General features: G+C 50.2%; 1 protein-coding gene, 1 long non-coding RNA gene and 1 pseudogene across 2 annotated transcripts in view; 1 reads left to right on the forward strand and 2 right to left on the reverse strand.

Moving 5' to 3' along the window:
• The first annotated feature begins 45 nt into the window (after positions 1 to 45).
• The window catches only part of LOC136794524 (uncharacterized), a 44,026-nt gene continuing 21,446 nt past the window's right edge, over positions 46 to 22,625 (forward strand). Inside the window, exon 1 of the long non-coding RNA XR_010841461.1 lies at positions 46 to 169. This is a non-coding gene — a long non-coding RNA (uncharacterized lncRNA). The remainder of the gene's footprint in view (positions 170 to 22,625) is intronic.
• Positions 8,557 to 13,795, reverse strand: THY1 (Thy-1 cell surface antigen). The gene is made up of 4 exons (XM_059070620.2): positions 13,246 to 13,795; positions 11,142 to 11,202; positions 10,312 to 10,647; positions 8,557 to 9,805 (listed from the first exon to the last, which is right to left on the reverse strand). The coding sequence occupies exons 2-4, from the start codon at positions 11,176 to 11,178 to the stop codon at positions 9,696 to 9,698; spliced, it is 483 nt and encodes a 160-aa protein (XP_058926603.1). The 5' UTR covers positions 11,179 to 11,202; positions 13,246 to 13,795; the 3' UTR covers positions 8,557 to 9,695.
• Positions 20,811 to 21,237, reverse strand: LOC131760539 (large ribosomal subunit protein uL24-like; annotated as a pseudogene).

Consider the following 22,625-nt stretch of genomic DNA (forward strand, 5'->3'; position numbering starts at 1 on the left):
TCCCTGCTATTGGCCTGTTTCTATTGTGGCGTCATTAGAGCCCCGCCCGGCCAGGATCTCTCAGGCGACCGATATATGCAGAGAACCACGTGGAGGAAAGGCACGCGAGTTTGGAGCGGGTGGAGCACCTGAAGTGGACCTGAATATGACACGACGGGACAGCTGGAAGGTATTGGGAAAGAGGAAGGGTCACGGGGAGAAGGCTCAGAAGTTGAACCCCAGGGCGTATGTATCAGCTTTCAGTTTTTAGGGAAGGCTAAATGTCCCCGCCCCTTCCCACCGCGCTGCGAGAGGGCCAGTTCTTCTGCCTCTTCTCGTTTTCGCTCCTCGTTCTCTACTCTCTGCTCATTTTACCCGCACGAGACCAGTGGCTGATGGTGCCTCCTTGAGTGGGTAAACGGTGGCACTGAGTCAGTGGAAGAGATTCTCTTTTGTCTTTCAAGAAAAAGCTGAAAGGAAACTTGAATTTTTGCGGTTCCCATTCTTTGTGTATAACCTTTCCCCCATCCTCCACGGTGGTGAAGAAAACCACACAGCCAGGTAGTTTGGTGGCAAGGCAAGTCCAGGTTTTCAATTTCACCTGGACCATCAGTCCTTCCAAGTGTCCTTAGCTCCTTCTCTTCTCTTTGGCTGGTATTTCCGTCCATCACCACCCTCCTCGAGTCCCTCAAGTCTTCTATTTCCTTGAGAAACTAGAGGCAGTCAGGAGGGAAGCACTTAAAGTTCTGTGTACAAACATAGCGGAATCCATTCTTACCTCTGCTCCAGAAGCAGTGAAAGAGGTGTCCCTCTTTCTGGTCCAAGACAAATCCCTTCTGGATCTCAACTCTTTTGTTTCCTTAATGTTACCCCCAAACTGGATTCGCCTCTTGGTGGGTGTTGAGCCAACAGACACAACCAGGCCAAAGATCAGGAGAAGGAAGAATGTTTTACTTGCAGCAAGTACGGAGAATACAAGGAATCTTCCCCAAAGCAGTGTCTCCCTGAACAGCAAAAGTGGGGAAGTTTAAAGCTAAGAGTGCTTGCGTATTCGTGACGGGGCTTGAGCGGAATTCAGCATAGAATTGGGTCAAAGTTGGTTAAGAATCTGCCTGCCAATGCAGGGGACATGGGTTTGAGCCCTGGTCTGGGAAGATCCCACATGCTGCGGAGCAGCTAAGCCCATGCGCCACAACTACTGAGCCTGAGCTATAGAGCCCACGAGCCACAACTGCTGAGCCCGTGTGCCGCAACTACTGAAGCCCACGTGCCTAGAGCCCATGCTCTGCAACAAGAAAAGCCACCACAATGAGAAGCCCACACACTGCAACAAAGAGTAGCCCCCGCTCGCTGCAACTAGAGAAAGCCCGCAAGCAGCAACAAAGACCCAAAGCAGCCAAAAATAAATAAATAAAATTAAAAAAAAAAAAAGAATTGGGTCAAAGTTTAACAGAGAGCTTTAGTTGATTGAAATTAGAGTGTCAGAAAAGGTCAACATCATTCCTTAGGTTCATACCAGTCTAGGGTCTCAGCAGATAGTTACCATCCTCCACCTGGTTGGGGGCCTTAGTTCCAGCCCAACTCAAAGATTTGCATCATATTGTTATGTACATCCCTTGAGGAGGAACTAGGACTCTGTTTTATTAAACTGTTGTTCACTGTTGCTTACTGGACTATTGTTTCTTTTTTTTCCACCATGTCCTCAAGTCATTCTCTATGTCTGCGTCTTTATTCCTGCCCTGCTACTAGGTTCATCAGTACCATTTTTTTTTAGATTCCATATATATGCGTTAACATACAGTATTTGTTTTTCTCTTTCTGACTTACTTCACTCTGTATGACAGGCTCTAGGTCCATCCACCTCACTGCAAATAACTCAGTTTCGTTCCTTTTTATGGCTGAGCAATATTCCATTGTATATATGTGCCACATCTTCTTTATCCATTTATCTGTCGATGGACATTTAGGTTGCTTCCATGTCCTGGCTATTGTAAATAGTGCTACAATGAACATTGTGGTACATGTATCTTTTTGAATTATGGTTTTCTCAGGGTATATGCCCAGGAGTGGGATTGCTGGGTCATATGGTAGTTATACTTTTAGTTTTTTGAGGAACCTCCATACTGGTCTCCATAGTGGCTGTATCAATTTACATTCCCACCAACAGTGAAGGAGGGTTCCCTTTTCTCCACACCCTCTCCAGCATTTATTGTTTCTAGATTTTTTTGTGATGGCAATTCTGTCCGGTGTGAGGTGATACCTCATTGTGGTTTTGACTTGCATTTCTCTAATGGTTAGTGATGTTGAGCATCATTTCATGTGTTGTTGGCAATCTGTAGATCTTCTTTGGAGAAATGTCTTTTAGGTCTTCCACCCATTTTTAGATTGGGTTGCTTGTTTTTTTTTTTGATATTGAGCTGCATGAGCTGCTCGTATATTTTGGAGATTAATCCTTTGTCAGTTGCTTCGTTTGCAAATATTTTCTCCCATTCTGAAGGTTGTCTTTTCGTCTTGTTTATGGTCTCCTTTGCTGTGCAAAAGCTTTTAAGTTTCATTAGGTCCCATTTGTTTATTTTTGTTTTTATTTCCATTTCTCTAGGAGGTGGGTCAAAAAGGATGTTGCTGTGATTTATGTCATAGAGAGTTCTGCTTATGTTTTCCTCTAAGGGTTTTATAGTGTCTGGTCTTACATTTAGGTCTTTAATCCATTTTAAGTTTATTTTTGTGTATGGTGTTAGGGAGTGTTCTAATTTCATTCATTTACATGTAGTTGTCCAGTTTCCCCAGCATCACTTATTGAAGAGGCTGTCTTTTCTCCATTGTATATTCTTGCCTCCTTTGTCAAAGATAAGGTGACCATACGTGTGTGGGTTTATCTCTGGGCTTTCTATCCTGTTCCATTGGTCTATATTTCTGTTTTTGTGCCAGTACCATACTGTCTTGATTCCTGTAGCTTTGTAGTATAGTCTGAAGTCAGAGAGCCTGATTCCTCCAGCTCCATTTTTCTCTCTCAAGGTTGCTTTGGCTATTTGGGGTCTTTCGTGTTTCCATACAAATTGTAAAATTTCTTGTTCTAGTTCTGTGAAAAATGCCATTGGTAATTTGATAGGGATTGCGTTGAATCTGTAGATTGCTTTGGGTAGTATAGTCATTTTCACAATGTTGATTCTTCCAATCCAAGAACATGGTATATCTCTCCATCTGTTTGTGTCATCTTTGATTTCTTTCATCAGTGTCTTATAGTTTTCTGCGTACAGGTCTTTTGCCTCCTTAGGTAGGCTTATTCCTAGGTATTTTATTCTTTTTGTTGCAATGGTAAATGGGAGTGTTTCCTTAATTTCTCTTTTTGATTTTCGTTGTTTGAACTATTGTTTCTTGACTGCTTTTCCTTTGTTTCTGCATTCCCTCCCTTCCCTTAATCTCATTAATTACTGAGACTTGTTCAAGGACTGGCATTGTGGCCAGGCTTAGATCACAAAATAGCTTAGGCCAAAAATGACTTCTCTTCCATCAAGAAAGCCATGCCTAGTTCTCTTTCTCCAGGGACCTTCTACCCCATCTGCTTACCTTTGGACCCTCATTCCACCGCATTTTATGGACAGCTACTGGACACGCCAGGTAGTCTTCAAAGAACCGAGGTTATAACAGTGAATAAGACAGGCAAAGTAAGTTAAGGGGTCTACATTCTAGTAGAAGTGGAAGACAGTAACCAAATAAGGAAATAAGTAAAATATATAGTATTGGATGGCAGTAAGAGCTATGGAGACAAATAAAGCAGGGGGGATGATACAGAGTGTATAACATGTCATCAGAGGTCTCAATGAGAAGGTGACATTTGAATGACCTGAAAGAGGTGAAGGAGTGAGCCATCTAGAAATCTGGGCAAAGAATGTTCTAAGTAGAGGGAACAGTAAATGCAAATGTGCTGAGATAGGCATGCGCTTGCCACCTTCGAGGAAGAGCAAGAAGGTCAGTGTGGCTGGAGTGCAGAGAGTGGAAGATGAAGTCAAAGGGATAAGGGAGGGACCTCACCTTGCAGGGCCCTAGGCCATTTCAGTGACTTTAACTTTTACTCTGAGATAGGAGCCATTGGCGGATTTTGAGCAGAAGAGGGACATGGATGTCATTTTTGCTTTAACAGAGTCCCTTTAACTACTGTATGGAGGACAGACCTGAAGAGAGCCAGAGTAGAAGGAGGAGACTGCAGTCATCTGGTAAGAGGTGATGGTGGCTCAGGTTAGTGTGGTAGCAGGAGAGGAAGTGAGAAGTGGTTGGATTCTGGATGTATTTTGAATGTAGAGCCAACAGGGTTTCCTGATGGATTAGGTGGTGTGAGAAAAAAGGATTTTTTGGTCTGAACATTAACTGAGGATGTATAGGCTGTGGAAGGAGCAGATTTAGGATTGGCAGAGAGGTCAGGAACTTGATTTAACACATATGAAGTTTGAGATGTCTATTAGGCATGTCAAGATGCCAAGAAAGAGGCTGGATATACACGTTTGGTAAAGTCTGTGTTGGAGATATAAAATTGAGAGTCTTCAGCATATGGATGTTATTTAAAGTCATGAGATTAGAAGAGATCACCAAGGGAGCAAATATAAATAGAAAAGATGTGCAAGGACTGAATCCTGGAGCTCTCCAACATTAAATGGTTTTAGAAGTGAGTAGAAACCATCAAAGGACATGAAAGGAACGGCCAGTGAAGTAGGGGAAAAAAATCGCAGGAGGTGATGGTATGCTGAAAGCCAAGAGAAGAAAACCTATCAAGGAGAAGAGATCAATTGTGTCAAATGCTGCATGTGGGTTAAGTAAGATGAGGTTGTTGGTGACCTTGACAAGAATGGTTTTGGTAGTGGTGGAGTGAAAGTTGGATTGTGGGTGGTTCAAGAAAGAATGGGAGGAGAGGGAGGGACAAGGTATAGACACCTCTTTTTAAAAAATACTTACTTATTTATTTGGCTGCACCAGGTCTTTGTTGCTGCCCATGGGATCTTCGTTGCCACGTGTGGGATCTTTATTGTGGCATGCAGGGTCTAGTTCCCTGACCAGGGATCGAACCTGGGCCCCCTGCATTGGGAGCGTGAAGTCTTAACCACGGGACCGGGGAAGTCCCCTAGACAACTCTTTGGAGGAATTTTGTGGTAAAGGAAGGAGAGAGATTGGGTGGGAGCTAAAAGGAGAAGTGAGGGTAAGATGTTACCCGAACAACCTGGGGTCTGCTCTCCTGCACACAGTAAAGCCAATCTACTGACACTGGGCTGTAGTGAAGGAAAGTGCAATGTTTATTGCAGACGTCAAACAAGGGGCACAGGCAGCTAATGCTCAAAAAAACTCGAACTCCCTGATGACTTTCAGGAAAAGGATTTAAAGATGGGGTGAGAGAGAGGGTTGTGGGGGTGTGTGATCAGCTGGTAAACATTCTTCTGATTGGTTGGTGGTGAGATAATCAGGAGTTACTATCATCAACCTTCTGGTTCCAACTGTCTGGGGTCTAAGAGTTGGTGGTCAGCATGCAGTTAACTTCTTCCACCTGGTGGGGGTTTCAGTATCTGCAAAATAGCTCAAAGGACATGGCCCAGAATACTATCTATAGCCCTTGAGGAGGAACTAAAGGTACTTGACTTGGTTGAATGGCTAAACTCTTATTACTTAGTCTTGTTTGACTGTTTTCCTTTGTTTCTGCATTTTCTCACTTCTCTGATTAAATTTGTCCTTTGGAACTCAGGGAAGCCCTAGGAGGCTAAAGTTTTTCTACAGACAAGAGGCATTCAGAGGACATGGGAAGGTCTGTCCCGGGAGGGCCCCATAGGGTCCTGCTCAGCTACAAAGAAAATTTTTTAAGTTGATGAGATTATATGTTTGTATGTTGATGAGAAAAAGCCAGTAGAGTCAGAATAGACCATGCGAGAGAGAGATCAATGGAGCAACGTCCTGATGAGGTGAGAGTGGATGGGGTCTCGTACAGAAGTGAGGGCTTGGCTTTGGCCAGGGCACAAAGGGTGCATCCAGAATAAGAAGAGAGAAGGCACAGTATTTGGGCACCGATGTAGGGAGGTGGATGGATGTGGTGGGAGCTAGTGGACATTCTCTCGGATGGCCTCTCTTCTCTCAGTGAATTAGGAAGCAAGGTCAGCTGAGAGTGAGGATGGAGGAAGGGCTGGAAATTTAGAGAGGTGTGCATGGGGGGCGGGGGTGGTAGTTAATAAACTAGTCATCTCAGGGCACTTAACTTTGAATGTGTATCAGAATCACCTAGAGAGGCTGTTAAAGCCCTGTCCAGAGTTTCTGGTTCTGGAGGGCTGCGGTGGGCCTGAGAATTTGCATTTCTAACATGTTTCTGGGTGATGCTGAGGCTGCTGGTCTGGGATCGGCCCTTTGAGGGCTAGCTAGCGCATGCCAGTGAGTTGGGAGAGCGAACAAATGAATTGTGGACACACAGTGGGATCGTCAGGCAGCATCAAGGGCCCATCCGAGCTTAGAAATCATGGATTGGAAGTGTCTCCATTCAGTATTCTTTCCCATCACATTCAGTCAGTGTCCCTGGGTAGAGTCCTGTCTTTAAAACTTTCATTTTCTGCCAACTTTCCCTTTGACATATAAGTCTCCCAATTCTTCCCCTTAAAAGCATGAAAATCTCACTAATTCCCTGGCGGCCCACAGTGGTTAGGACTCTGGGCTTTCACTGCGAGGGTTCAATCCCTGGTCGAGGAATTAAGATCCTGTAAGCTGCACGGGGCAGCCAAAAAATAAAAAAAAAAAAAGTCTTAACTGGGTCAGGATGTGAAGAGGTCAGAGGGTGGGCAGATTACACACAGAGAGAGGAGGTAAAGGGGGCCAAAAGCTGACAGGCCAGAGGGTTGCAAGGAGCATCCACATGGCTGTTGAAATCGTGGAGGATGATGAAAGAGAAGGGGTAGAAAGGAAGACAGTGAGCCAGGAGACAGGTGACCTGCAGCCAGCACGTGACAGCGGGCAAGAAGGGTGGCAGTACGGTGGCTAGATGCTTGGAGATCCAGCAGGGGTGCTTGAAGGAGACAGCAAGGGAGGAAGGACACTTACACGACCTGTTGTGGGTTGAATTGTGGCCCACCCCCCAAAACAAAGGTACTTTCAAGTCCCAATCCTCGGTACCTAAGAATGTGACCTTATCTGGAAAAAGGGTCTCTGCAGATGTAATCAAGCTAAAATGGAGTCATAGGACTAGAGTGGGCCCTAAACCAAAGACTGGCGTCCTCGTAAGACAAGGGAAATTTGAACACAGAGAAACAGGAGACACAGAGAGAAGACAGCCATGTGAAGACAGAGGAAAAATTGGAGTGATGCTGCCACCAGCCAAGGATCACCTGGGGCTCTCCTCCCACAGGTGTGGCTGCAAAGGGACCCTTGTTGAGGAGCCGCTAAACTCTTCAAGGAAACAGTGCCTGGGTGACAAAGACCACGCAGGTGCCAGGGTCTCATGGCTTCTCACAGTTGAGGCTGCACGCCTGGCTTCCCAGCTCCTTCCAGAAAGACCTCCAGCTTTAGCTCTTACTACCTCGAGGGTGGCGTTTGAACTCCCTTCCCCTACAAAGGCTCTTTTCATTTTTTGGCTGAGCAAAAAAAAGCAGGGCAGAGCAAAAGGGCCCTGTGTCCAGGCTGGCTGTACTGTCCTGAGTGGCCAACAGCCCACGTGGGGATGGGTGGGTCCCCGTGGTCGGTGACACGGGCAGCTCCCTCTCTTCCTTGAGGGCTTCCCTTGCCCTCTTCCGGCCTGGCCACTACGGGGGTCACTGGCAAAGCTCAGGTATCAATGGGAGGTGTCGCAAGAGTGGGAGTCAGTGGCGTGAGTTTAGATCCTGGGCCTTTAAGTAAATGCTCAGAAAACCCATCCTACCCAGCACTGAATACCAAATGAGTCAGCTTCTGGGCAGTCACCACTCTCCTCCCCCAGATTCCCTGGCAAAGCAGGGAAGGTCGTCTGGGGGCTGCCTCACTCGGGCAGCAACTGAGACCCTGAACCACCCTGTGATGCTGTTCTAGTCCCTACTACCGGGGGGCGCTTCCTACTCAGTGACTTTTAGGGGAGGGAGCCGGGGACGGGCCTCAGTGTTCTCTCCCCACCCCCAGTGCTTTATGTGGCCACGTTGGAGTTAAGAAGAGATGCTTGTCCTTACACCTTGATGATGAGGGCAGCTCCCACATACCACCTCGCTTCCCGAGCCTCCTCTCTGCCCCTCTCTATAGCAGATGTAAGCTGACGGGGCCTTTCTGAGAACAGCCAAATCTGAGAAGGCGGACTCTGTGCCTTAGTGCCTGTTAGCATGTTCTGGAGCCAGTGCCACGTGGCTTGGCCCACACATGGGGCAGGTGAGTCCACAGAGAGGGAACATTTGTTTATTTGGGCAAACGTGCCGTGTTAGAGTGGTTCTGAGAAGCCGGGCATGCCGTGGTCCACCCCTGGGGGGCAGGGGGGGAGAAGAAGGGCTGCAGAAGGCAGGGATGGGGGAGAGGAGGAGGTGGCGGGTTGGCCCTCAAGGCTAAGGGAGGGGGGCGGGCCTGGGGAGAGAGGAGCGAAGCAGAGACAGACATGAGGACAGATTCCAGAGGCTTGGTTTTATTGTACAGTATTCTTTTTCCTCGGTGAGATGCCATAAGCTGTGGTGGCACTACACACGGTCACAGGACGGGGAAGAGCCGCCAGGTGGAGAGCTGGGTGCTGGGAAAAGCCACCCCTCGAGGCATGTCCACTTATAGGGATCACCCCACGGCCAGCCCCAGGCCCCCGAGAGGTCCCTAAGAAGGCAGGCCTCTGGGGCGGGGGCCTATCTGAAGGCTCCGGCACTGCTGGGGGAAGACGGAAGAGCCTCCTGGAGGAACACGTGGGCCGAACTCTGTGTGGCTCAACCAGGGGCTCCACGAGGCCTGATTTACTGCCTCCAGGTCTGAGTTCTGGAAGCTCCTAGGAGCTTGGGATAGCCTGGGAAGGGGCTTGTCCTCCTCTGCCACCTCCCAACTGCTGGCTGAGCCAGTGAGAGACACTAGGCTCCCATTTTTAGCTTCCTCAGTGGGGGGAGGGATGATGGACCCTGCCTCCCGCCTGCCTCGCCAACCCATCAGCACTGCTTCCTGGGCAGAATCTGCATTTTCACTGGACCAGACACCCGGGCCCAAGGCCCCTTGGGGACTTCTTCAGGGTAAGAAGGCAGCTTTTTTCTGTGACGGAAAGTGCTCGTGGAGACGCTCGGTTCTCTCCTCACAGGATGGACCACAAACGCTTAGCAGTGCCCTCACATCCGGGGTCTTCAGGCACCATCCCTACTGCTGAGGGATGAGCTAGGGCCAAACACACCCCTCCCCCTCCTCGCCCAGGTCTCTCCCAGGCCTCTAGGATGACCGATATACCTCTCCCATCCCGTCACTCTCCATCAGGTCCCCAACCCTGGCTTCCCTTTTCGCAAACTGCCAAAGAAAAGGTAGGATAAGCCCTAAATAAATCAGCCAGAAGCAGCTCTGGAACAAAGAATACAAATAGGCAGTGGCTAGCGGAGAGGGTAGGGGGTGGCAGTGGGGGATGGGAGATAACGGCATGCAGCACTGGGATTCCTTAGGGGCGGTGGGGTCCCCAATTCTCCCCAAGGTGTGTGAGAGGTTGGGGGGAGGGGGGTCAACTGACTCAGAGAAGTAGGGTCTCTGGACCGGGCCTTGTGGCTTCCTGTATTCTCCATGGGCCCAGCCAGTCACAGGGAGATGAAATCCATGGCTTGCAGGAGGGGCAGGGAGAGCAGGAGTGGCAGCCACGAGGTGTTCTGGATCAGCAGGCTTATGCCTCCACACTTGACCAGTTTATCTGTGGAGAGAGGACGGCGTGGAGAGGCAGGGCGGGGGTGCAGAGCGACCAGGACTCAGGCAGGCCCAGGGCAAGGCTGCTTTCCCCTGGGGAGGCTGTCGCCGTGATGTCTTGGCTGGAAGCAGGGCTAACCTAGTCTGACAGAACCAACCATCTTTCCCATCTGCAGGTTCCTGAGCCCTTGAACATATGTCATCACAAGGAAACTGTGGGTGAGGTAGCTAGTGCCATCCTGTTTTCCAGGTGGGGAGAAGGAGGTTTGGGGAGGCCGAGTGATTTGCCCGCAGTCCCGGGGGAAGCGTCGGCCATACCACTCTGCCCGTCTGACTGTCCCCTTAGCCCTTCCCCCATTCATGCTGAAGGTAGTGATTCCCCTGGGCACAGGCGGCAGGGGGGGGAAGGGGCGAGAAGTTATGGGGCCACTCCCTACTGTGGCCCAGCCAAGGCCCGGTCCTCCCCAGCCTGCCTCTCCCAGCTTCCTTGGTCTCGTTGGGGGTTTGCCTCACCTCTGAGCACAGAGACATTCCTGTTGGAGACGATGGGAGTCTGGCCAGAGAGGTGGAGTGCGCACGTGTAGGTCCCCTCATCCTTGGTGGTGAAGTCGGACAGGTAGAGGACCTTGAGATTGTACTTGCTGAAGAAGTTGGTTCGGGAGCGGTATGCATGCTCGGGCACCCCAATGGTGCCAAAGAGCACGTGCTTCTTCGTCTCACGGGTCAGGCTGAACTCGTACTGAATGGGCAGGTGCGTGGTATTCTCATGGCGGCAGTCTAGACGAAGGCTCTGGTCCACCAGGCAGGCTGTCAGGCTGGTCACCTTCTGCCCACGGGCCACCTGTAAGACTGGCACCAGCAGTGCCCCCTCCAAGTTGGTGAGGACCTGTAGAGCAGGGGCCTCCCATCCACATTAACAGTAGAGAAAGGCCTGGCCAGGGAAGGCCCAGGGTCTGCTCTCTGAGCACCTCTCCCCACCCAGAGGTCCCTGAGGGCCAATCTACCTTCCCTACCGCAGGCCCCAGCCTACCTCCCTCTACTCTAGTCGTGGGTCCCACCAGTATGTTCCAGGGGCAGGAGACCTTGGGGGAGTTGATGCAACATCCTGGTTCACACTTGGAGATTCCAACTCAGTATGGGGCAGGCTCAGTGAATTGTGTTTCCAAAAACCATCCCAGGCAGTCAGAAGATCAACTAGGTTGCTCAGCTGACTTAGGGATAAAAGGAGCCCTCTCTCTTCCTTAGTCACCTCTACTTTCTGAGGTCATGAGGAAGAAGCTAGCTTCTCTGAAAGGAAGGCAGCCAAGGTGCTTGGAACCCCAGCCCTGCCCCTTGCCCGTTACCTGTCAGCAACAGAGTGATGCCAATGGTAGGGTTCATGGTGCCGAGAGCTCAGTCCTGGATCTGGGGGTGCAACAGGATGGGAATAAGCCAAGAGGTGGGGCAGGTGTGTCCGCACTCACTGCCAGGGCTGGGGGCCCCTGGGAGACATGCCATAATGGCCACGGTGGGCATCCAAGCCCCTCTCTACAGCCCTCTCCCCTCCCACCTTTCAGTGAATGTGACACTGCCACTCAGCTCTTCCCCATCTGGGAAAGCAAGGGGGTTGGAGAACATACCCTTCGCTGGTGTGTATGTGTGCTGAACACTTACTAGCTGGGTGGCTTTGAATAAGTGACTTTAACTTGACCGTTTCACTTCCTTGACTTCCTAATTTTTTAAGCGTAAAATTTGCAGAAAACACGATTTATTACCTTAACCATTTTTAAGTGTACAGTCTCCAATCTCCAGAACCCTTTTCATCTTGCAAAATCAGAACTCTCTACCCATGAAACAAAAACTCCTCATTCAGGGCCTACCTATTTCTCGTTCAGAAGAAGATCCCCGATGCCCAAACAGTTCCTGGCATACAACAGATGCCCAAAAGATACTGAATGAACCTGGGCTTTAGATACCCACAGGGTTGTGATGGGGATTAAGAAAAAATGAAAGACATCTGGCAGTGCTGGAGAGTAAGTGATCCATGGCCTCTTAGAGAGCGTGGTCAGGTATGTGCGGGGCCCCAGGTAGGAAGGTACTTGGCACACCGCTAAGGGTGTTCCCGACTGTGTGGGGGGGAAGGCGATAGTGCCATCCTATTGCATAGGTTCTCTGCATCAGAACCAAGATGTTTCCAATTGTGCAGCTCTCTGAGCAGGATTCCTGGGCCTGCAGCTTTCCAGCCCGGCTTCGGTAGCCTCCCTGCCTAGGCTCTCTGCCCTGTCTTTTTTTTTTGCAGCCTAGGCTGAATCTATATCCTGGCGAGGTGACACAGAGCGGATAGCCTAGCCCGTCCGCAGCAGTGCTCGCCAGGAAGAGGCCACAGCAGGGGCGTGTGCCTGCGAGTGCGTGGGGCCGTGCCCCGGTGCGTGCGCCCTGGTGCGCAGGGCGCGCCACTAGCCGCATCTAGGGTCCCCGGCGCTCAGCCCAGTGGGGTGGGGTGGGGGGGGGGCGAGACTGGGGCTCCCGGGTGCCTGCGGCTGCAGTCAATTCCCTCTAAGACCCCTGCTGAGAGGGACCCGGAGGTGCCGTTGGGGAAGAAAGGGGGGTCGACATCTGGTTTAGATTAGCAGACGCTGAGTTACAGAGGGGGTGGCGAGCTTGGGATCTAGGAGAGGAAGCGGGGGAAGCAGCGGCTAGAACTAGAAAGGAAGAAATGGGGCTGGGACTCAAGGGGATGTAGAGCCAAAGGGAGGGGTAGACAGCTGGAGGGGAGGTGCAGTCTGTTTGCCTTTCCTCGGCCTTGCGTCCCCGCAGCTCAGAACCCGGAGAAGCTTTGCGCTCCCTCCTCTCCAGCCCGCGTTCGACTAACCCCACCCTTATTCCGTGTCCCTATTCCAATCCTCTCCTTTCCCAATTGAGGTCCTCCTTCCCCCTCTCTCATCCTTTTCCAGTTCTCGCCTCCCCCCGTCTGCCTTCCTTCCTCCCAGTCCCCGCCCAAGCCCCCGCCCGCAGCACTGCGGTTTCCCGTTCCTTGGATGCCCCGCACCCAGCCCGCAGCGAGGTCGCAGGGCAGAGATATCCTTCAGTTTGCGGTCCTCCGCTCCCCCAGTTTCACCGCCCCCCACCCCCGGTCTCTCCTTCGCAGGCTGGCTTTGGGGACGTCTGGCTGGAGAGCAGAACACAAGGCTTTCCTTGGCGCCCTTCCTCCCGGTTCTCTTCCAGCACCCCAAGACCCAGGCGAACGTTCCCCAGCGGGCGAAAGTTTCGCCGCAACCCCCGGCCTGCAGCAGTTGCGTCCGGCTCCTGCCCCTGCCTGGCAAGCAGGCCCCTCCTCAAGCATTGAGCGGCTCCTTCCCAGGGCGCCCTCCGACCGTTTTCCAAAGCCTCGGATCGGGAGGGCTTGCCTGGGCGCCAGGGGGCCTACTATCCCTGAGCCCCGGGTCCCGCCCTGCCTCTGGCTCCTACCTGGGCTCTGGTTCTCGGCCGCAGCAGCCTCCTCCAGACGCGCTGCCGCCTCCAGTTGCTACACCCTGCCCGGCGCCCGCAGTTTTCACCAGGGGTGGGAGAGGAGGAGCGGGGAGGGCCCGGGGGCTCGGCCAATCAGAGGCTGAGTGGGTAGCGGAAAAAGGGTGGCAGAGAGGGAGGAGGAGGCGGTCCGATATTGGTGTGGGAGAGTGGCCGTCCGCAGCAAAAGGGGGCCCTCGTAATGTGGCTGGCGGACTTGACCAGGGATGGAGGGGTTCAGGACCCTGGAGATCAGGGTGGGGCCGCTTAGGGGCCGCTAGCCCCTCCCAGAGCCCCGCCAAGATCTCTCCCCTTTTAAAGCTTTAATCCTTTCTTCTGACCTAGGCTTCACAAGCCTGTGGGAAAACCAAGGGGGTAAGGGATGGATGATGGAGGCCAGCAACTGGGCCCCCTTAGGCAGCGCCCATGCCTCCTCGTTTCCTTTCCAGCTGGATCCCATCTCCACAGGAGCCGCCAGTGAGAGGTTTTTGGTGTTGGAATATTCCGGGTTTTCTCCCAAGGAAGATGGTAGGGTGTTTTTCCACATTGGAGCAGCCCTTCAGAAGCAAGGCAGCACCTGGTCTTTCCTGGTCCCCAGCCCTGCTCCACCCCCTCACCGAACCTAGAACACCCAGCCCTTCAGAGGCTTTCTGCTCTTGGGCACTAAGTCTCCCTCAGCTCCTGGGCTGGCATTTCCTGGTGCAGACAGCTAGAAGGTTCTTCTCAATTTCATGTACTCCTCCTGCCCCCACTCCCACCCAAGTCCTTGAGTACTGTCTGCTTGGTCTTCAGACAAGGGAAAGGGTGCCGCCCTCTATCAAGCATTCTGCTGGGCACATGACATCCATGGCCACAATCTGCTGGGTTCATCTCAGCCCACTCTCCATCCCACTTCATGGTTAGTAAGTGAGAGAGCTGGCCGGTCGACTTGGGGTGTGGAGCCCCAAGTCCTCAGTGCTGAGCCATTCCACGGCTGCATCCTAGACCAGTGGGAGGGGAAATTGTGGAACTGTGGGACAGGGGAGGAGACAGGACCAACTAGAAAGGAATACCACGCTTTTAATCCCCTGGGGCACCTGTCCTTGCCCCATTAATTTGAAGTCATCAGAGGCCCTTGGATTTTTTTTTTTTTTTTTTAACAGCCAGCGCTGATGACTTGTTTCTGCCACCCACGGGTGAGGTAAATTTTTTTTGAACAAAGGTTTATTTGATTGATTTGCATCCTTGTGGCCTCTTTGTGAATTCTGGTGGGGACATCCTGTGGGCTGGCCCTGCCCCCCTGCCTGCCCATTCTCCTATTTTTTCATGGATACTGGTCCTGGCTCCTTCACTGCAGTTTCCATTAGTGTAATGGCACTGTTGGAAGCCATCCCTGGGCTTGCAAGTGGGAGATTCACTTCCCTCTCCCTCCCTTGGAGGTTAGGTGGCCTCCCAACGCTTAGAGTGATGGAATTTTCTAACTGGAACAAGCCTCGAAGATGGTCCAGTCCAGGGGTCCTTGGCTCTGGTAAAAAACAGAAGCTCCTGGGGCACTTGATGAGAAATGCAGCTGCCCCTGCCCCCCTGGGATCTCCCTAGTCTAGTAGTAGAGCTGCCTGAGTCTGCACTTTTCACAAGCTCCAAGGCCTGGGACCATCCCTTTTCAAAGATCAGGTGACCTGGCTTCTCGTTGTCTGGAGGGTAATTTTTAAGGCCCTGGAGTTCCTGGCCCCTGGCAGCCGACCTCCGCCACCACCTCATCTTTCCCTTTCATCTTCCTGCTGCATTCCGTATGTGCTAGCCTCCTCCTTGGCACTCCACGTGGTGTCTTCTTTCCTGCTTAACAGCTTTCTGGTTCTCAGTCCAGGGATCTTTCCTGTCAGAGCACAGTTGCTTTAGTTGCTTTAGCTTCAGCCTAACCACCACCCCCACACTGGAACACACACACACACACACACACACACACAGATGGGACTGGAGATGGTTACTTTTTTGGGCAAGACATAAGGATACTCAGAGGCCCCTTAACTACCAGAGATATCTGGGCTCTGTCTGGACAAGACCCTGCATGCTCTGTTTTCCACTCTATGGCCCAGTCTCTGAGTGTTGCTGGTTGGAAGGCCTAGCTGTGCTATTTTGATAAGTTTATGAGGACCTGGCCTATTTTCTGGGTCCCCAAGCACTTCACTTCAGGAAGGGGTGGGGAGTGTGGACTCTAGAGGGTGTGGCAATTGTGTGTCTGCTAAAGCAAGGTCTCCCGGCTGGATGGAGTTAATGGCTCAAATGAGACATTTAGGGGCTGGGATGGAACACAGGGTGGTGATGGGGAGGAGATTTAAAACTCTCATTTGCTAATGGCACAAGATAGGAGTGCTGAAAGCAGGAAGGGTTTACAGGAATCCACCCAAGGCAAGATTTACTGGCAGACTGTGGCTGCCCCGTTTGTCCCTTAGATCTTTCCTCTCCCATCATCTCCAGTTGCCCCATCTAGAGACACATGGAGTAAATACTCCTCTAAAAATGCACATTCTGGGACTTCCCTGGTGGCGCAGTGGTTAAGACTCTGCGCTCCCAGTGCAGGGGGCCTGGGTCCGATCCCTGGTCAGGGAACTAGATCCCACATGCATGCTGCAACTAAGAGTTCGCATGCCACAACTAAGGAGCCCACCTGCCACAACTAAGACCCGGAGCAACCAAATAAATAAATATAAAAAAACAACCCAAAAAGTAATAAAAATGCACATTCCTTTAAGATGACCAAGGGACCACCAGCCATTCCACTCTTTTTATTTCCCTATTTCATCAGATTGTCTTTTTAATCACAGAGGTGGCAGAAGCCATCTCATCATTTTATAGCTGGAAAATGAGGCCCACAAAGGATAATGATTTGTCAAAGGTCAGACAAATATTTTGGAAAACAGGCAAGACTAGCTAGACCCCAGGTCTCCTGACTCCACGTATAGCTCTCTCCACTGCTCCCAGGGTGGGTCTTCAGACTTCTGCTAGACTGACTTCACTGGTGCGTGGTGAAATGAGAAAAACAAGGACAATGTGGGGGTGCTCTGAACATAGCTGTCAGGTTGCTGCTTCGTTCTGATCACCTCCTATTCACTCTGTTGACAAGAGAGGATGTCCAGATTCCCACCCTAGGGTTTTGGAGATGGTTGAACACATGACACCTGACACTGGATGGATGTGACTGACAGCAGTTTATTAGTCACCTGTACTTACAGCCCGGAGGAAGACACCACATGCCAGGCACTGTCACTCGGGAGCTGCACTCAGGAACAGTGAGAAAGCAGGAGCTGTGAGAGGCAGGCTTTGTAGTATCCAAAGGGTGGAATGCTCATTTCCCGCAGGAGGATATGATTGGCTTGTTTGAGTAATTCTGCGGGCTGGCAGGGAACGGAAGCCTGATTCTCAGGGATAAGCAGGGATTATGCCTGGTCCCTGTGAAAAGGAGGGTTAATTGACCAGAGGAACTTATCAGCAGAAACTGATAATCGGGAAGGAGAATTTGTGGTTAGGCCACTTGAGACCCTCCCAGTTGGGTCACATGTTAAGACAACTGTTGAGCCCTAATTTTGGGCTAATTGAGGCCACACACCAGCCCTTCCTTGCAATGATCTATTTTTTCATTCTAAGGTTATACCTTTCCACTTTTTTGAACTGATGGTGGTAGATGGTGTGTTTTTAATGTCCCTTCTAGGCACAAAAAGAAAAGTGGTAACTTTCTGTTGCTCCCCAAACTTCTTTGGAAATATGAGTAGTCTATGAAATTGAAAAATCGTGGAACCACTGCTTGACCCTCTGCTGCCTCTCCTAATCTCTAGTTGAGGTCAACTCTGAGTGAGGTCACTCCCGGAAGAAGTGCATGTTTGCTTGGAGAGTATGACAAAAAGAGAAGTTTCTCTTAGAATGCAGGGCAGAGGGCGAGAGGTCAAAGCACCAATGGAGATAACACTTTCAACATTTATTTAAGAAGGTTTATTCATGAATGTTTAACTAATCAAATAATTAAAAGACATTATTTTTTATTTTTAAAACTTTATGTATTTATTTACCTTTGGCTGCTTTGGGTCTTCGTTGCTGCGTGTGGGCTTTCTCTAGTTGTGGTGAGCGGGGGCTACTCTTCGTTGCAGTGCATGGGCTTCTCATTGCAGTGGCTTCTCTCGTTGTGGAGCACAGGCTATAGGTGCGTGGGCTTCAGTAGTTGTGGCACGCAGGCTCAGTAGTTGTGGCGCATGGGCTTAGTTGCTCCGCGGCATGTGGGATCTTCCCGGACCAGGGCTCGAACGCATGTCCCCTGCATTGGCAGGTGGATTCTTTTTTTTTTTTTTTTTTTTTTAAAGCAGCATCTTTTTTTTTTTTGTGGTACGTGGGCCTCTCGCTGTTGTGGCCTCTCCCGTTGTGGAGCACAGGCTCCGGACACGCAGGCTCAGCGGCCATGGCTCACGGGCCCAGCCACTCCGCGGCATGCGGGATCTTCCCGGACCAGGGCACGAACCCGCGTCCCCTGCATCGGCAGGCGGACTCTCAACCACTGCGCCACCAGGGAAGCCCTGGCAGGCGGATTCTTAACCACTGCGCCATCAGGGAAGTCCTGAAAGACATTATTGTTAGGCACAATGTTCTAGACACAGGGCTAGACCCTGGGAATACAAAGATCAATAGAGCACAGTCTGCCTTCGAAGGCTTGTCCAGTGGGGGAAATAAAAATGGTAAATAGATAGTTAGAAAACAATAGGGTAAGTGCAGAGGTAGAGATGTGTGTAAAGTATTGTGGCAGCTCAAAGAAGGGACAACTAATGACCCAGTCTGTCAAGAGAGGCCTTGTTGGAAGAGGGGAGGCATGAACTGAGTCTTTAAAGAAAAATAGTAGTTACTCAGGTATAGTAGATTGTTACAGTACTGACCTCCAATGAATCATATATCCTGATATCCATGCCCTCATGTGATCTCCATCTTCATTGACTCTGGACTTGGCCATGTGCCTTGCTTTGGCCAATGGGCTGTCAGCAAATGAGATGCAAGCAGAAGCTTGATAAGTGTTTGTACATTGGGACTTGCCTTCTTGGAATTCAGGTGCCACGTGAGAAAGTTTGAGCAACCACGTAGAGAACTGAGGTGCCTCAGTTTGTATCAACCACCATTTGGGATCAGCTAGCCCCCAGTTAACCTGCCACGTGATCACAAACACATGTGTAATCCTAACTGATGCCACCAAGAACAGAAATGAACCACCTCCAGCCTGCTAAGGTGGTTTTAAAACCTGGATAGAAATTCTTTGATCTTCCTTTCTCAAGAGGTGAAGTCTGTGTCCCACCTGAGTCTTAATGGATTTGTGGCTGCTCCCACCAATAGAATATGACAGAAGTGATGCTAAAAGACTTTTGAATTTAGGTCTTAGAAAGGCCATATAGCTTTTACTTTGTTTTCTGGGACAGTTGCTCTTGGAACCGCCATACGCGATGTCTGACGACCCTCAGCCTATGCTGTTGAAGCCCCCGTCCTGTGGAGAGGCGTCATGTAAACACTCTAGACCCAGGTGAACCTAGCTTTCAGAGTCATTTCAGCCCAGGCTCCAGTCATGTAGATAAAGAAGCTTCCAGACAATCCAGCCCCAAGCTCTTTGAGTTGCCCACCTAACTTTTCGAGTTTTCAAGCTGAGGCCCCAGATATTGTGGGACCGAGACAAGTCTGAATTCCTGATCCACAGAATCCATGAACTTAATAAAACGGTGGTTGTTTGAAGCTATTGTTTTAGATGATTTGTTATGTGGCAATAGGTACCTGATATGTAAATTGGTACCTAGAAGTGTGGTACCTAAACATGCTTTAAAAACCTAAACATGGGCAGTGGCTTTGGAACTGGGTGGTGGGCAAAGGTTTGCATGATAAGCAGCAAGGAGGCTGTAGTGCAGGCTGGAGGGGCTGTGAATGAACTGGTGGGAGAGGCTGGGAAAGCAGTAAGGAAACTTCTTGGAGGCTGGACCAAGGGTGACTCATGTTATACGGTGGAGAAACAATTGGCAAAAATGTGGCTTTTGGTAACAGAAAACTCACCTACTGAGTTGTGGACTTAGCTAAAGGGATCTAGAGACAGGATGCTGAAAGTGTCATCTGGGTGCTTCTAGCTGGCATGATAAGGTATTATAAGAGAGATGAGCTAAATGAGGATCTGTCCAGTTTGCTGAGATGGAAAAGAAAACTGGCCTCATTTCCAGTCTCTTCAGCAGGCAATAGATTCTCAAAGTGAAAACTAGCCTAAGGGTAAAGATTAAATCAAGCATATGATAGTAGAAACTGTTCAGACCCCAGGAAGATTTAAGATGGTGCTGAGCAGACCTCAGTTAAACAAAAGGGTTTCTGAGAAAATTAACAATGCTCTCCAATAGCAGAAATAGAGTCTTCTTTTTTTTTTTTTTTTTTTGCAGTACGCAGGCCTCTGACCGTTGTGGCCTCTCCCGTTGCGGAGCACAGGCTCCAGACGCGCAGGCTCAGTGGCCATGGCTCACGGGCCCAGCCGCTCCGTGGCACGTGGGATCTTCCCGGACCGGGGCACGAACCCGTGTCCCCTGCATCGGCAGGCGGACTCTCAACCACTGGCGCCACCAGGGAAGCCCAGAAATAGAGTCTTCTTGAAACTAACTATGCATGTGACTTTTGGTGCACAAAGTGAACCCAATAATACTCACAGAAAACCCATAAAGTTTTAAAGAGTATTGTATTGGCAAAAACTCTTATCAGTTTAGACTCAAAGGGAATGACACAGTTAAAAATGAAAAGAGGCCTTGGGCCCCTCAACTGTCTATGGGCAGTAAGCTGGCCAATATTCACACAGGCCTTTTCTTATGGAAAAGAAAATCCTCTCAGAGGGCAGAACCAAGAGCCCAGAGGATATAACTAGAAGCCGAGGGGAACTGAGCTCTATTCAAGTAACATTCCCTGCCTCTGGAGTAGGGGTCCTGATAATAGTGCCTGACTGGATTCCAGAATGGCTTTGAATTCCATGGTTGCTACGTGCCTCCTGTTTCTCCCCCTTTTAAGGGGAGCATCTATTGAGGTTATCCTGTACGTGATTTACCATTGTATGCTGGGCACGTGGGGAGCAGATTTCTTGTCTTGTTAGCTCACAGGCTTCTGGATCAAAAGGAGCCACACCTGAGGAGTTGTACCCCAGGAGATTCAGCCACATGCAGACCTGCTGCATGTTATGAGATCAAGGACTTTGAGCCTGCTGTCATGATTGGATACCACTCTGGGTGTTTTGGTAGCGGGTGTATATTTCACACGTGGGAAGGCTGTGCATCATTAGGGGTAGAGGGCAGACTGTGGTAGATTGCTACCTTAATGGCTCCCCAGAGAGTCACACCTCTTCCATATTGATTCTGGGCTCAGCTATATGACATACTTTGGCCAATGGGATTTGAGCAAATGTGATCAGGCAGAAACTTCATCAATGCTTGTGCGTTAGTGCTTGCTTCTTCTTCTTTTTTTTCTTTTCATTTTAACAGTTTTTAATGAAAGTTGTATACAAGATTACTTTATTCCTGCATCTTCTCAATTGTTTCTTCCTTATATTTGCCCTTTTCCTTTCCTGCTTGGCAAGATTTGGCTTTGCATTCGAGGATCTTTTTGCGGTCTGTGTCCAGTTTTAGTCTGGTGATATAGCCAGCTTGCTGGAGTGAATGCCCGCACGCACAGTCGTGCCATTAGCCTTCTCCCGCTGCACTCGTTCATTGCCGATGACATGTTTCTTCTTGTAAACCTGGACTACTTTGCCAATTTGCTGCCCTCCTACAACCTGAACTGCATCGTCCTCTCGGATGGGCATGGATCGAACATTGTACTTCTGTCTCAGCTCTTTAGAAAGAGGGGAAGACATAATCTTCCTGCGAATGTGGGAAGGTGCACTGAAATTCCTTTTCCGGTTTTCCATCAGTCAGAAGTCACAAAGGGATTGAACTTCATTTTGGCCGCTGGCACTTCAGCAATGGCCGTAAAAGGGAAGAGGGCTTGCTTCTTAGAACCCAGCTGCCACGTGAGGAAGCCCAAGCTAGCCGCACGGAGAGACCTGAATTGAAATGCTCCAGCTAACAGCCCCACCGCATTACCATGTATTGAGTGAGGCGTTCTAGGATCATCCAGCCCCCAGTCCGCCTGTCAACTGATCACAAATGCACGGGTGAGCCCTATAAGTCCGTATGGAGTACGGATGAGCCGTCCCAGCTGACCCCTGACCAAACTGCTGACTCACAGAATGGTTGTTGCCTTTAGTTACTAGTCCAAGTGGTTTGTTACACAGCAGTAGATAACCAATAAACCAGGTGAAGAGAAGGAAGGGCATTTAAGGTGAAGGAGAGGGCATGAACAAAGGCATAGAGACAAAGCAAAGCAAAGCGGATGTGGGAAAATACGGGCGGTTTGGGGTTGCCTGTGGCAATGAATGTTGAGAGGGATCAAAACGGGGAAGACCCAGTTGAGGAACATGGGTAATGTGAGGTCATCAAAGTTTTATCGGAAGGGTGCGAAATGGCCAGAGAGATGGTTTCTTTCAAAAGATTACTCTGGGGCAGTGTAGGGGATTAACAGAGGGCCACATGGAGCGTCTCCTGCTCAGCTGGTCCTTCCGTCTTGTAGTGGGTTCAGAGCAGAGGTAGAGAGGCAGAAGGCAGCTTCTGGGGGAACAGGGTGGTGCGATAGACACTTCCTCGTGGTCAGGGTCTGTGTCTGCCTAATTTACTGTTGTATCTCTAGGGCCTCCAGGTCCTAGCACAAAGTAGATTCTTAATAAATATTTTTGAATGAACATACAAAGAAATAAGAGCAATCAAGTATCATCGGTGCTGTTTGTCAGGCAAAAAAGGGAGAAAATTCCAAAGAGGGCTTGGGAGAAAGTAGTGGTTGTTTTTCTGGAAAGAAGAAGAAAGGCGTTTCCAACAGAGGGAGTCTCAGAAACAAAGGCATGGAAGCGTGAACTGTGTCTGGGGAACAACACATTCTGAAGTTCTGTGTGGTTCACACATGGAGTGGGCAGGGGGCGTGGAGGGGTGGTGCCTGAGATGTGGCTGGGGAGGAAGAAGAAGCCAGATCACAGAAGACTGGATTTATAAGGCTAAAGGTTTTAGACTTTATCCAGTAAACAGTGGGGAGCCATGGCAGTCTCTGAAACAGGGAGAAGTGTGATGACACTTGCTTTCTGGAGAGACGAGTGGAAACTGATGCGATGGTGTGGGATTGGAAGGATGCACAGGACCGGATGCAGCACAGCTGGGACCAGAGGAGTTCGGGTGAAGGGGATGAGGGCCTGAAATGGGGCAGGAGCAGTGGAGATGGAAGAGGTGGGACAGATGAGAGAG

The sequence above is a fragment of the Kogia breviceps genome, chromosome 7 (assembly GCF_026419965.1).
Source record: "Kogia breviceps isolate mKogBre1 chromosome 7, mKogBre1 haplotype 1, whole genome shotgun sequence".
Taxonomy (NCBI): domain Eukaryota; kingdom Metazoa; phylum Chordata; class Mammalia; order Artiodactyla; family Physeteridae; genus Kogia; species Kogia breviceps.